Raw genomic sequence first — 14734 nt, forward strand, 5'->3', positions numbered from 1 at the left:
AACCGAGACCAAAGGATGTCTGCTCTGCTCTGCCTGAGCAGCAGTCACAGCAACAGGAAGCCCTACCCTGGCAAGCAGCGACCAGCGCACACATGCAAAGATACTGCACATACACAAACAGAGCATACCTATAGGCACCCTTACATCAGTGGTGAAAAGAGAATATTAAACTCCTGTACAGGAGATGTTACTGAAAATAGTGTGACTTTTATTTATTTGCGCTGAAAGCAGCAAGTACCTTATTTCAAGACTACTCTTTTTACATGGGTTCACCATGTGGCTTTCTGACCGTAATGTTATCATACGAGTGCAGCCCACCAATCAACTCCCGTCACTGAAAACAGGCTATACATATGGAGAAAACAGATGGCTGGTGCTAAAAATAAAATGTTTTAAAATGGGATATTCTGACCAGATTATTTAGGACAACTGTATATTTACCTTGAAAAAATAAGGCAATTTCTAAGAAAATTTAGATCATCTCTTACTGTGATTCTGAAAACTGAAGGAAACAGTACTGCAATAAAAATCTAAAATATTTCCTGACACAGCTGCAATGGCTACCAAAGTGCTGGTCACATTTACTTTATAAAGACACCTTTCAAAGGCTGCCTTATAAAGGAACAGTTCAACATTTTGGGAACATTACTTTCTATAAAGCAAATATGTTGCTAGAGCCAGCAACCAGTTAGCATAATGACTGGAAACTGGGAAAAAAAGATAGCATGGCTCTGCATGTCCAAACCACCAGCTGCATTTAAAAGATGGACAAACCCACCATGACGTCACGTACTGGCTTTATGAAGAGCAGTTTCAAAGCTCAAATCTGGCCAACGCCATCATGATAATGGTTCACTCCACCTGCTATCCAAAAATAGGCAAAGAGGTGGACTCGCCAGACAGCTAGCGGCCAGACAGCTAGTGGCCAGCCACCTGTGGCGGGACCCTCCCGCCTGTCACTCATAGCAGCCACACTCTTTATTATGCACAACTTTTAGCCTCAGTATAATTTAAATGGGTGCGTTTTATGAAAATTCACCCCCATACAGTTGTCATGGAAGGGGGAACTGGCTATAGAGACCAAAACCCTTCTTTGTACCAAGCTATAAACATATTTATTTTCGCTTTAAAGTTGGGCATCTTAAAATGGGAGTCTATGAGAATGAAATCTATTAAACAAAACGTAAGCAAAAATACAAGGACACGAGACAAAAACAACTATTATGCAAGTCTGTTCTCAGGAGAAAAAGGCCAGAAATTCCCACCAGTGTAGCCACCATTCAATACTGTTATGACAAGCAAAACAGGCTACTCCGCTGTTAGCCAACTCATCAGTTAACATGAACTGACACCATGCGACCTTTATTCATTCCTTTCACTTCATGTTTTATACTTGAGTGCAACAAGCTGCCATCTATCACAGAGAACTAGAATAACATGACAACAGCTAGATGCAGCTAAAAGTGCTATTTTTATTTACTTCAATCAGCATGAAGAGGCCCACGTGTATTCACGGGAATGCGGTCGGCTGAGTCACGATGTTCTTGTTTGTATGAAGCGAAATGTGAAAAGCTTTGATAATGAGCAAAGCAGAAGATGAGAAGCACACATCTTACATAACTGAAGAACATATTGTAAAGGAGGAAGAGATGCTGAAACATAAGATAACCTCAGCCCTAACTTCCCACAGCCTGAGGAAAGCATCAGCTGATTCAGGGGAAACAAGCAAGGACAGGCTAACTCAGTACAGCTACAGTTAATTTCAAACATGCACAATCAGTAAAGAATAAAATCTTTATTCTGGATGCATAGGTATCACAAAGACATGGAAATGCCTTGTTATCTAAAAGCTATAACACTTAAACCTTTGTGAAATATTTTGTATAACATTAGGTAAAAAGAAAACCAGAACCTCTAATCCTTCAAGTTTGGCTTTTACTGAGGCTGAAGCTCTTATTCAGAGTGGCTTTGTGAAGCATTCAAACCACAGAAGAAAAGGCCCCTTTTACTAAATCACATAAAAATATTTTCATTTTAGCAACCTGCATCTCGAAACTGAAACTATTTATCTTTAAAAAGGGAAACACAAAGACATCAACAGCTGTGAAAAATTATCTTCGTATTGTGTATGCATGTTGCTGTTATGTCGGCAAAATATTACTGCATACATAGGGTTTTTGTTTTGGTTTACATATTGTCTAGCGGGGTCATACATTCCCACAACAATCCAGGCTCCAGCACAACACAATGCTGCTATTCTTAAGACACACACAAATAAAGCCCAGCCACTTTCTGGCCATTTCCTGTGGTCTGGGAATGGAGAGGGAGGCAGGTTTAACAGAACTAAAAGGCTGGATCTATGAAGATAAGAAGAAAATTACACAGCTATAGCAAGGACTGTTAAGTATCTAAAGTAAGAAAAAACCCTGTGGAACTCTCCCAAAACTATAAGTACTAATGAGTATATATCCACTAATTCCCATAAGTAAATTCCCACTAGCATGTCCCTTCCAGCTGTCTGGCATCCTACTGATGACTAATGCCACATGTCTTAGCACAGTCTGCAGTCTGTTATTATCCTGCAATGCCAGGCCCTAGCATGTCAAGGAAGTACTAAAATATAGGGCTCCCAGAAACATAATGAAAAAACAGAAAGAGAAGTTAAGTTCTGACTTAGGCAGCATGGATCTGATGTGTGAGGAGGGGAGACTAAAAGGGATGTGGTCACCAGAGACTGTCAGGCATCATAAACACTGCAGGCCTCATTCTGCAGCAGACAGGTTACAATGCATAAACGGATCTAAAACAGAGGTTCAGCAAAACAAACACATCAATGAGGACTGAGCAAATTCAAATATCACAAAATTATAAGTGGACAGGAACTAACTACTTGTCAGGTAGTGCTGTTTCATCTGTGTGTTGTCCATCTGTTACAACCTGCTACCATTTCTAAGAACAAAAGTATAAAGCTGAGCATTATAGGAAATGTGTGCAGAACATTGTGTTTCAGTACAGATTTCAATATCTAAACTGAAACTTTTCATTTCAGCTATGACTATGTAAACCACAATATCAACAGAATTACTTAAAAAGATATGACTACTGATAATACAGAAATACTGCCCAACCCTAGTGAATTTAAAGTTCAAGTCCCTACTACTCAATTAGAGATAATGATCATATTTTACTGATTAGTCTGTGGATTACTTATTGATTAATTCACTTATCCTTCAGTCTATAAAGTGCCAGGAAATAGTGCCATCTCAATCTTCCAGAGAACAAGGTGACATCTTCAAATGTGTAGTTTTCTTTAACTACCAGCCTAAAGATATTACATTTACAATGACATAAAAAAAAGAAAAGCAGCAAACACTTATTGTTTAATGTAGTGTGCATGCTGAATATATGAAACTTGTTCCTGCACACACACTGTGAGCCTGACAAAATAAACACTGGCAGACTGTGCATATTGCAGTACATTACGAAATACGCATACACTGAATAACTAAACGGTTAAAGTGTGTTTCTCGACTACAAAGCCACGAAAAGCTATCTCAAACTTCTTACTGTAACTCTTATGCTTTAGTTGCTGAAACGCTGAAAATAATCACTCATTCACAACTCGGTGGGGCCTAATCAATACAATTCAGCCAATTCAGGCATTCAAGGCTCAAAAGTTCCAGCCCGAGAGTTTGTGACTGACTTCTCTGTCTGAAATCCACGAGCACTTCATGAATGAGTCATCCCTACTTGTGATGTGTTTCTGATTCATTTTAATTACAAAGACACATGGTTGTATTTAAGGTGTGTATATATTATGTATATCTGTTATGTAACTGTGTTGGCTGAGAGATAATCATCTCCTTGAGTCTGATCAGCTGTGAATCATCTGCAGGCATCTGACTTCCTGGAAGGCTAATTCAGGAGTAATCAACTTTTCCACATTGGGACTCATGAGGACACAACTGAGTTTCAGCGTTAGCACTGACAAAACACCACTTTGACACATTACCAATACCCAACAATCCTGTTTGGAGGCTTTATTTTCTGCAGTGACGGTAAACTTTCATCTTATACTGGGAATAAACCTAAGTGATATGGTGCATACTGTGTATTTTGTGTGAGAATGTGCTCCTGCTTTCACTTCAATTTGGACATGACTCCCACTTCTGCAAAACACAGACAGGCAAATAAAAAACACCAGAGAAAGATGTTCGACATGTGTATGCAGAGCTACAACAAACAATTATTGTCATATGTGATTAATCTGCTTTGGATTTTCTGAATTATCTCATGTTTGTTTGAGATATTTTTCAAATCCACGACACAAAGCATTCACAGTTTCTCTGACCCTACATCACTGTCTTCAGTTTGCTTGTTTTTCTGACTAACAGACCACAGGCTTAAGATCTGTAGTTTACAGACACATTTTACAAAGAAAAGCAATGACCCGACACTGGAGAAGGTGGAACCAGAGAGTATTTGGCGTTTATGCTTGCTAAAATGGCCACTACTAAAGTTAGCAACTGTATTTTATATACTAATCCATAAATTGTCCAATCGCCTCAGCTCTCATGAACCTTGGAGACACAACTCTTGACTAAAAACAGATTATTCAGGGTGTGTTTCTTTTATGAAGTTTGGCTTTAACAACTTGGGGGAAAACAGAAAGTCTCAACACCATCCTACATCCTCAATGCACACACAAATCCATATACTGCAACTGCAGAACCTACAGGCACATACATGTTTCAAGTCACATCCTCATCGGGCCTTTGATCAACAATCCTCCAACAACAAGAACAGGGGTGCACTGGGGTAAACACGTACACAGTCTCTAATTATTGCTGCTTTAGAAAAAAAATAAATGCCCTGCACGCCCAACACTTGCACAAACATGAGTGCACGCACGCAAAAACTGCTGTGCTGTGTTCTTTGCGTGCGGGTTTGTGGAGAGAATCCAGTTAAGTCTGAGACTTTAGCTGTTTGGGTGGTCAAGTACGGGTCACATCGCACATGCACACACCAACCACTCGATAGCATGTGTATTCTATGTCCCAGAAAGTCCCCGCTGTCACCAGAAAAGTTTTCTCTTTCTTCCATTTTCAGCCCCAATTTGTCTCTTCCCTCTTTCTCTGTGATTCTTCCTTTGCAGAGTCCTACCCCTGTCTGCCTGCCAAGATATCTCCCATGGCTCCCTTTTCCTCTCCGTCTCCTTCGGCCTCCTTTTCCCTCCCCCCAGAGGGTGGCTGTGGGTCAGACCTCTCTCGTGGTCTCGGCAGTAGATTTCTTAGAACCCCTGAGGAGAAGCGGAAGAGATAACATCTCACTTAAAGACATGGAACCATGACACTATCTGATCTACAGCCGACAGCCGAAGCTGCAGAATCCATTACTTTATTCATCCTTCTACTTCACTAACACATATATATGTGCACACATGTACAGAAAGTGTGCACAATGCTTCAAATATACTGGAGGAATTACAACTGGAATTTCCAAATGCCAAGAAGCTGCGGTCTTTTCTTTCAAGGAAAGACATCTCAGACGGTCACTGTGACAATACTGTGCTGGCGTAGATAAAATCTCCAATGACATAATCTTGTCATACTAGAATCCCACATTATAATCATGCTGAACCAGTGGCAGCCCCCTCTCTGAGGAGAGTGCAGAATTTTTAATGTAATCTTTCTTTTATAAGCCACAGTATTCAGATGGGTCATATTTTTAGCCTCCACTGTATTTATGTTAGCTGGCATACGTTGCTACACACACATGCAGTATACATAGGCAGAAGAGAACTTGTCCTCAACACACTGAGCAAAAGCGAAGCAAAGACAGCACCAAAATATCCAACTGTCACACAGCAAGAACATCTTTAGGGATGTAAACGCTTTTCTGAAATTCACCGGACACATCTGGGACTGTACAGGCATGTGGAACTGCACTGAACTGTTTGTAGCCACTGATTAACTGATTATAGCCAACCTTTTGTCTGTTGCTGCCCGAGTTACAACTGTCTGCCAAGGACATATTACAGTTGAGCTTGTGTTACTTGTGTGTTACCACACCCTAGAGGCATGTTTGTCTGCCTTCAGTGCTTCAGTGACCCAAGGTGTAACAATAGTTGCATTTAAATGACTGAATCAACAAAGAAAGCCAACCTCAGCGCAGTACCGCAGAAGGTAAACATGCTCCCTATGAATGTGTTTTCATAGCTTCTAAATGAAGTTTGTAAAGAAAGCCAAGCAATATAACACAGCTGGTAACCTGAGCTTAATTTAGGAGGGTGAGTGGGAAACTCTGAGAAACTGTGAGGGAGATTTCTCACTAATTATAGACCCGGTGATGAATAAGTTAATCATAACTGACATATTAATCTGCAACAATTCTGAGTCACTCATTTAATTTTTCAAGCAAAAACACACAAAAAAAATGTGATAATTAACATCTTTGGGTTTTGCACTGCTGGTCAGATGAAATAAGACACTGGAAGGCAGAAACTACAATGATCACAGTTTCCTCTTTTTAAAAAAATGTTTATAAAGACCAAGCTGTTAAAAAAAAAGCATTATTACTTGCAGGTTCAATCACACTACATATCATATGTGGCCCATGCATATTTAGCACTGAGTGTCTTTGGACTGTGGGAGGAAGCTGAGGTACCCGGAGAGAACCCATGCGGGAACAGGGAGAACATGCAACGGATTTATTACATTTTTATTCAAATAGCTCATAAACTGACAATACTCTGGCTCTCTATGCGTTTTAGCTGAGGCCTGCTGTATTATTGTTATGGAAATGGGCGGGCAGTTGGAAAAAACCTGGCCAACTATATATAGTTTGGCCCTTCAGGAGGCACCGTGTATGGACATTTTCATCACTGCTACCAAATGTTCAACAGTGATTACTTTAAGAAACTTTTGGGAACCACCACAACTACACACCTATCAATCTAGATAAACAGACATCAAATGCACACGTGTTTAAACATGCGCGCACACACACACAGGTGATATGAATAGAAGCGAGTCCTCTTCAAAATATGCACAGACCAAAACTACGGTTTTCATTTCCTGCTATACAGCACTGAATTGTGAAACCAAGGGGCTGCTCCCTACTTGTTCCTGTTAATGAGGGGTGACTGCTGACCTGAGCACATGCACACTCGCGCAACACTCAATAACGTCTGCCACAAACAACACTAAAGCTCAAATATTAATGTGCTGATTATTTATGGTAGGCCATGAAATTACTTTTTAATGTTGAGCTCCATGTTTGGCCTACTAATGTGCATTACAAAGGAGTCACAGTAGGTTTCATGTAGCAGCATTACCATGGTGACCACCACTGACAGATGTGTCAAATAAATTCTGTCAATTCACATACCATTAAAATACTACCAAGTTAGAAACAATGCATGCTGTGTGCATCTTTTGTGCCAACTATCCCCTCAATGGGACGCCAAGCAGCTGGAAGGCAGAAACTCCTACTTGGTGGTCATGGACATATCCTAGGGGGCCCGGGGCAAAAGCTTTGTTGTTGGACCTCTACTGACTCCCATTAAATATGGCAGTTTCATTATTTTCACACAAAGAAGCCAACCAGTACTCTGGAGAAGTTGAATCAGGTAGTTGACTGAGAGAACTTTAATGTAAACAATTATGGTAACTGATTACTCCTTTAAGTAATTTAAAAAGTAATGACAAAAAAGGTCTTAAAACTAGATTTTGAAGCAAGGTCCCTCTTCCAGATCACAGCCACAAGATGGAAGATGGAGGGACAGACATTGATATTTCGCTTCACGGTTTCAATTTACTAGCAAATTTGCAAACAAATTAAATAAACAGGAATAGAGCGGAACAAACATGGGGCTCTATGGGCAGTTAACCGCTCCCCCGGCTGGTAATACAGACCTTCTGGTCTGCATGAGTCTGTTGTTAAAAGAAAACTTTGTTTCTTGGCCAAAAAGTGTTCGCCAATAGCCCCGGTCCGGAACCGGAGAGAGGCACAGCCTTTTAAATTCCACACAAACGCGTTCTCGACGTGTATTAGTGATGAATAAAAACAGTAATAGGCTAATGAACGGAAGCTTTGTGTACACTGCTGCGGCGGTTCGTCATTTTTGGGATTATCATCCATGTGGTTAGGCTCAGAGGATGGTGGTGTTAAAAAACAAAGCACTTTCAGGCAAGAAGGTAACACAAACTGACAGGAGCTCAGTCCTCACAACATACTCACGTTCTCCGTTATCTCGGATGGGCACCCACCGCAGCACGACGACTAACCAACAAGTTGGACTTTGCATAACGGAAATGTGTTGAGAAGCGTCTAAAGTAACTCAGAACGACGTCGGCGAGGAGCAGCAGTGACTGGACAACAGTGAGAAACTGCAGGCGAAAAAGTCCGTCGCTTTCTCTCTCATTGTGACAGCATTCACAACATGCGGCTCCTCCGCTGAAAAAAAGGAAAGAAAACTTTCAGCCACGAACTTGACACGGAAAAAGTGGCGACTCCTCATTTCCGCTGTCAAAAAACGTGCGGCAGTCCAGTTGTTAAGTTGGAGGAAACCCAAACCATTTGCTTCCGTCTCTGTCTTTTCAAAATAAGAGACGCATACCTGCTTGCGCTGAGAAACACCGAGCACACCAGGAGGCCCCTGGGCACAAAAAGACCAGTGGAGAAAGCTTGTGCTTCAGCAAACATAGCAATACCACAAATAATCTGTTGCCATAGCTTTAGATAGCCTTACTGGTATGATTAGTAGCAGCAAAGTCAGCAGAGTATAGCCCATGTAAGAGTAATATGATAGTATAGGCTAGTACAACAACATACTAAAGAACATGAATAAGAAGGATTAATACTTAATAGTTGCCCGTTCAGCGTATAAAAGAAAAAAGGAACATTAAAACAGTCTATAACTGTACTTTTTCATCTCTGAAGACTCAAAGTCTTGCTGGCTTCTGTTACCATTCAGTCGTTTCACTCACGTTCTGCAGCTAAATTGATTTCCTTGAACTGCGCCCTCTTGAACTCAAGGGTGGCCAGTGGTTAACACTGTCTCACAGCAAGAATACTGGGTTCAAGCCCCGGGCGACCCAGTGCCTTTCTGTGTTGCATGTTCTCCGTGTGTCTGCGTGGTTTCTCTCAGGGTACCCTGGCTTCCTCCCACAGTCCAAAGGAGTGAACGTGGGTGTGTGTGTGTGTGTGTGGTTGTCTGTCTCTAAGTGTCAGCCCTATGATAGACTGGCGACCTATCCAGGGTATAACCTTGCCTCTCACCCAGTGTCAGCTGGGATTGGCTTCTGCCCCCCGTGACCCTCTTCAGCATAAGTGACATAGATAATAGATGGATGGATGAACTCAAGGGTTTAAGGATACCATCTAAAATTGTTGCATAGTGACACCTGGTGAGGCATGGGCTGAATAACACCAGGAATGTGTGTGTTTTCACAGCCCAGGCCTTGCTTGAATTCATGAGGGACTTTCATTCTGCACTCATCTAAAAAAAAACATGCATGGAACATGCAGTATTATGGCAAGTAAGAAAAACCTAACGTCACTCCAAGTACTCAGATCAAGGAATGTCACAGAAAAATTAACTGTTCACAAGATAACCTGTTAACAGTTTATTGAGTGGTTTACAACAAATGTTCAGGATACCATAACAGAACATGTTAAATATTATCGGTTATTCAATATAACACTTATATTGTATAGTACAACAATGAAAAATTTTAATAGAATCATAGAAGTTAGTGGATACATTCAGGTTTCATTCGTCATTTGGCACTCTTGAATAAAAATAGGTACCATTATGGTTAATTTGACACATTCACAAATCCCTTTAATTACAAATGACAGTCTGCTGTTTCACAATATGTAAAGGAATGTGTCAAAAGAATACGGCTGTGTTAAAAACACAATCCGCACTGTACGACTCCTATTGTTTCTTTACACCCCGAGTGTGTAACAGTGATGATAATGCAGTGCAATGATGCAGAGTGAAGGAACTCAGCCACTGTCAAAAAATGATTACACCAAGATGATGCTTTTGCAAAAAAACTGAATGAAAGAATAACTGCAGAACAGCTTAAAAAAAATGAGGAAAAGTCAAATGCACCCATCACTGTAGTCCTGTGATGATGGCTTCAATTGCAATAATAAGAGTTATAAAATGTAACATAAGGCACATATAAAACAAGGATGCACACAGCTGTGGAACTGGATATAGAAATAAAGTATGAGCAACCCATTTAAAAGGCCCATTTTGCAGACTGTTGGTGTTAATTTTCCAACATAGAATTGTAAACATTTATGTACAATCCAAGAGGTTAGATGCTCACACACAACAATTCATCTTAATCAGTTGTAACAAAAAGTTTGATCAAATTAAGATGGTTTGATTGCATAATATGGAATTATTAAGTATTTTGTATGATCAAGCATCAAGCATTTTTATATAGTACAAGACATAAAAGAGAACTAAGTGACAAGTGCTCCTGTGACACAGCATCATTTGTCCGTCTGGCTAATAAGAGCTAAAAATACCAGGGTGCATAGCTCTCAATGACACATCCAGCTCCCACCACAATTCCTAGTGACTGTCGAGAGGAAGCTCTGACATTAGCAAACATAAGGCCTCTGGGGTAAGCTGGGCCCCAGTGGGAGTATGGAGCAGAACCTGGACTAGTTTTCCCCAACTCTTCTAATCCCAATTTTATTCTCATTTCAGAAAGTCCATCTATCCATCAATTATCTACACCCAGCTGACATTGGGAGAGAGGCGTGGTCCACCCTGGACAGGTCACCAGTCTATCACTGGGCTGACATGTTGACAAACAACCACACACACTCCCTCACTCCTACAGGCAATTTAGAGTCACCATCAACCTAAGCTGCATGTCTTTGGACTGTGGGAGGAAGCTGGAGTACCCAAAGAGAAACCACGCAGGCACAAGGCGAACATGCAAACTGCACACAGAAAGGCCCCAGAACCTTCTTGCTGTGAAGCAACACCGCTAACTACTGCACCGCCGTGCTTCCCTGTTTCAGAAAGTCCCTATGTTAAAAAGATCTTAGTGTTAAGGTGGTTTAAAGTTAAAGGAGACTCAAAATCCTGAATTCAACATGCTAATTGTCCTGCTGCCTGTTCCAAAAGATCGTAAAAATATCTGCAGCTCTTTTAACCATTTCTCTGCTATAATTTAAATCATAATTTCCCGTTACGAAATGTTACATCACCAAATGGGGGAAATCTTAGGCATCACCAAACATACAGCACCAGGATTTTTTTGTTTCCCCGTGGATGTCACTATAGCAACCTCATCTATATGGACTTGTTTTGTGCAGTGTATTTTTTATTTACGTGGCCTTCTTTCTTTCCTTTGCATATAACAGAAACAATCCTTTTCCTCCTATAAAGACTTTAGCTGTGATTTGTTGATTTTTGGTATTTTTCAGACATTTAGAACAATATGCATGGATACCTATAAAAAAACATGATTTTAGATCATGGTTGCTACAGCTTTAGAGAAACCTGGCCCCAAAACAATAGCTCATGTATATCTGGAAGCTAAAAATGCAGGAAAAAAAACTTGAAAATCGGCAACATAATAATACAGCAGCATATTTTTCTGAGGTCAGTCAAGCCAAACTGTAACTTGAGAGAAATCCTGATGGCTTTGCATATTATACTCGTAACATTTATAATTGTGCTTGGCAAATTACACTGTAGAAAAGAGCATATTGGGTATTTTAAAATATCTTGCACTGTACAATGGAAAGTGTTATTCTTTAAGACAGACTGACTCCCCTTTGCCAGACAAGATCTGGAATCAATATCATAATGTTTATTTGTCTTTAGTGATAAGACTACAGTTTGTAATTAAGTCTCAGTTTTCTTAATCTTTCTATTGGATTCAGAAGGATGTAACATTTCAGGATGTTCAGGAATGATACAACTGGAAAAAGAAATAATCCATATGTGTTCCGCTTACTGGCTCTGTAGCCACTGCACTCTTAGTTGCTCCACCTCTCTGCCATACCAGTTATGCAGTTTGGAGAAGCAGTCAGTGCCAGGGGAGACGGGACTTTCCAGAGATGCCCCTTTTCTCCTGGGTGGCACTGGTGGAGCTCGCACCCCATCATCATTCTCATTGCCATTTCCAGGGTCTCCGCAACCTTCCCATGCCACATAGGAAGACACTCCCTCAGCAGAGTCATTAGCCAAGGCAACTGATGCTTTGCTCCATGCAACTCCATTCTCCTTGGAACACCCAGAAATGAGCTGCACCTCATCCTGGATGCTCTTTTGGGCAGAGAAGGGGGCTGGCATGTAAGGGGCATTTGATGACAATGAAGATAAGGAGGATGAAGATGACGAAGAAGAGGACACTCCAGACCTGGATCGTGCCATCTGGTTTCGCCTGGAGGATTTAGGCTTGCCCTGCAGGATTCCAGCTCCATTCCCGACACAGCCACCTCCTGCAGCCTCCTGGATCTCCTCCAGCTGCCTCTCCAGCTCCTTCACCACTAGCCTCATGTAGTCAAAGCTGGCCCTTGACAATGCCTTCACCCACGACTCCATGGCTGCTTGGCTCTCAGCAGCCATCATGTACACCCGTGCTTTGGCACAGTCAAACTTGATGGCGAAAGCAAACTCCTCAGTTGACTCGCACAGCTCCACAGTGCACCCTTCAAGGATGATGACACCGATCGGGTCTCGACTATCGCGCTCGTCAAAGTAGAAAAGCATGTTGCCCTTCAGGACAAACCAGCGCCGGTGATAAGCCGTGTTGCGCTCACCCTTTTTGAACAGGAAGCCTGTCTTGTCTGGCGGAGAGTCACATGTGGCATAATGTGCCACGCTGCGCTCATTCAGTTTCATCTTCCCACCTCCTCCTTTTCCCCAGTAGACTGTTTATTTACCTAGAGAGCATTATAAAAAAGAAGTCATCAGCAAGGTTAAATGGATTAGTCCACAGTCTGCAGCTTTTCTTTCCAGCAAGTCACTGCATCAGCAGATTTTGTTTATTAGTTGCACTGAGCTTTAAGTTGTGCAAACAAATGGTGTTTGCTGAAAGAAAAACCTGCACACTCTTTTCTCACAGTGCTACATGACCATATACTTTAAGTTTATAACATAGCGATAGTAAAGATGTGAGAATTTTCAGTAGGAAACAGTAGATTTGCTCTGCTTCCGTTTAAAGGAGAGAGATGGTTCAGCATCTACTCCTGGTCACTTTAGAGGGTCAGATGCAGATACACTGAGCCTCTCTGTCTGCCCTCATGGCACCATTGCTATTTTACATTCATTACTTCCACCAAGGGTGGGGATTATGGTTTTTGCCGGCGTTGGTTGGTGGGTTATACACTGTGTAATCGCATTCAACTGGAAACTAGAGCTCAGACCTTTCCCCTGTAAACAACAAGAAAGCTAAAGCATTTTAATCTGTTAAGAAGGAAGCACTTAGGTTAAAGTAAGAGTGGACACAGGTGTCACTTCATTTGTACTTTGTGTTGTAGTTCTTCATTTGGTGCTGTTAATGCTGCAAGCACAAGTGATACAACCTGAGTGGACAAAATGATGTCAACACTCTACACGTTTAATGTTTTTACTCACGTGTTTATGTCACATCCAGCTGGCAGCCGTCCCTGTCCTCCCATCACATCTGGAGCTCACAGCTTAACGTCTTCTGTGGACATTTTCTGTCTCTCCAGTCGAAGGCTGGAAAAGACCATTTTTACAAGCGATTCACGTTTGTCTCTCTAAAACGGCCATTTATAAAGCAGGCGTCACCGCCAGCTGACCAGCACCGACCAAAGAAGTTGAAGTCTTGCTGGTTTTAGTAAGGGTATACTGAAATGGTGGTCACTTGGTTTCAGACATGAGACGCAGAGATGTTTTTTCCACCTCATTGTTAATGGGAATGACTCAGACTCCGGCGGGCTGCTAGTCACGTTTTTGACACATCAGCACTTTGCGGGAATTCATCTCGGGCTGCATTAGCAGTTTCCAGAGACACAACAACAAATTAATGTCACGCTGTCTGAAAGCACGTATCTCTTTGCCACTTTGGTGGCATTCAGTCAGCATTTTTGGCTCACCACACCGCCGAGTTCTAAATAGCTAGATCTCTACAGCAGCCGTAAGCTAGCTAAACCCAAACAGTATGATAGCATTTTGCTAACTAGCTAGGTGCTACTATTTATTACCTTCAGAGAAAGTTGTCTCCTTCGTTAAATTAGATCATCCCGTCGTCCTGTATTTTCTCTTTTTAGTTTTCTTTTTCCTCCTTTCTTCCCCGTCATGTGAACAACGGGGAGGCGGCAGCCTGAGTGGGTGGGATCACCAGTACAGCCTGTATAACGCCCTGGTGAAACAACATGCGGATAAGAGCGATAGGAAAACAAGCGCACCGCCGTTTTGCCCTTGGCAAGATGACGCTTGGACCGCTGCTGCCAGATGTAGCGCCACCTCTATGCGCCATAGTCCGTCGGTTTCACAAATCTGAAAACGTGTTTTTAACAGGCTGCAGCTTCTTTGGGTTAACGTGGTCCGTCTAAGTTAAAAAAAACACAAGTTTATCATATCTGAAACTCCATTTTAATTCTTATTCCAATCCAGATTAGGGAAATCAGTAGTGATTTAAATCTTCATCCAGTCTATTGGCACAACTGCCCTGTTCCTTTAAATCCATACTTGGCATTGAACTGCTGGCTGTGGCCTGTG

General features: G+C 41.7%; 2 protein-coding genes across 3 annotated transcripts in view; both read right to left on the minus strand.

Annotated features, from left to right (window-relative positions):
• The window catches only part of sh2b3 (SH2B adaptor protein 3), a 57497-nt gene extending 48855 nt beyond the window's left edge, over window positions 1-8642 (minus strand). Inside the window, exon 1 of one of the 2 annotated variants that reach the window (XM_020593798.1) lies at window positions 8242-8642. The gene's annotated coding sequence lies outside the window, so the exon portion shown is untranslated. The remainder of the gene's footprint in view (window positions 1-8241) is intronic. The other variant, XM_020593797.1, reaches the window with a different exon arrangement.
• Window positions 8643-10864: 2222 nt separating this feature from the next.
• Window positions 10865-14680, minus strand: pheta1 (PH domain containing endocytic trafficking adaptor 1). The gene is made up of 3 exons (XM_020593936.1): window positions 14218-14680; window positions 13625-13729; window positions 10865-12930 (listed from the first exon to the last, which is right to left on the minus strand). Exon 3 carries the CDS (start codon window positions 12887-12889, stop codon window positions 11996-11998), a length of 894 nt encoding a protein of 297 aa, XP_020449592.1. The 5' UTR covers window positions 12890-12930; window positions 13625-13729; window positions 14218-14680; the 3' UTR covers window positions 10865-11995.
• Between the last annotated feature and the right edge of the window lie 54 nt (window positions 14681-14734).

The sequence above is a fragment of the Monopterus albus genome, unplaced genomic scaffold (genome assembly GCF_001952655.1).
Source record: "Monopterus albus unplaced genomic scaffold, M_albus_1.0 scaffold20.1, whole genome shotgun sequence".
Taxonomy (NCBI): Eukaryota; Metazoa; Chordata; class Actinopteri; order Synbranchiformes; family Synbranchidae; genus Monopterus; species Monopterus albus.

Coding starts and splice junctions, on each gene's coding strand:
- pheta1 (XM_020593936.1), bottom strand. CDS start 12,889: ATGAAACTGAATGAGCGCAGCGTGGCACATTATGCCACATGTGACTCT.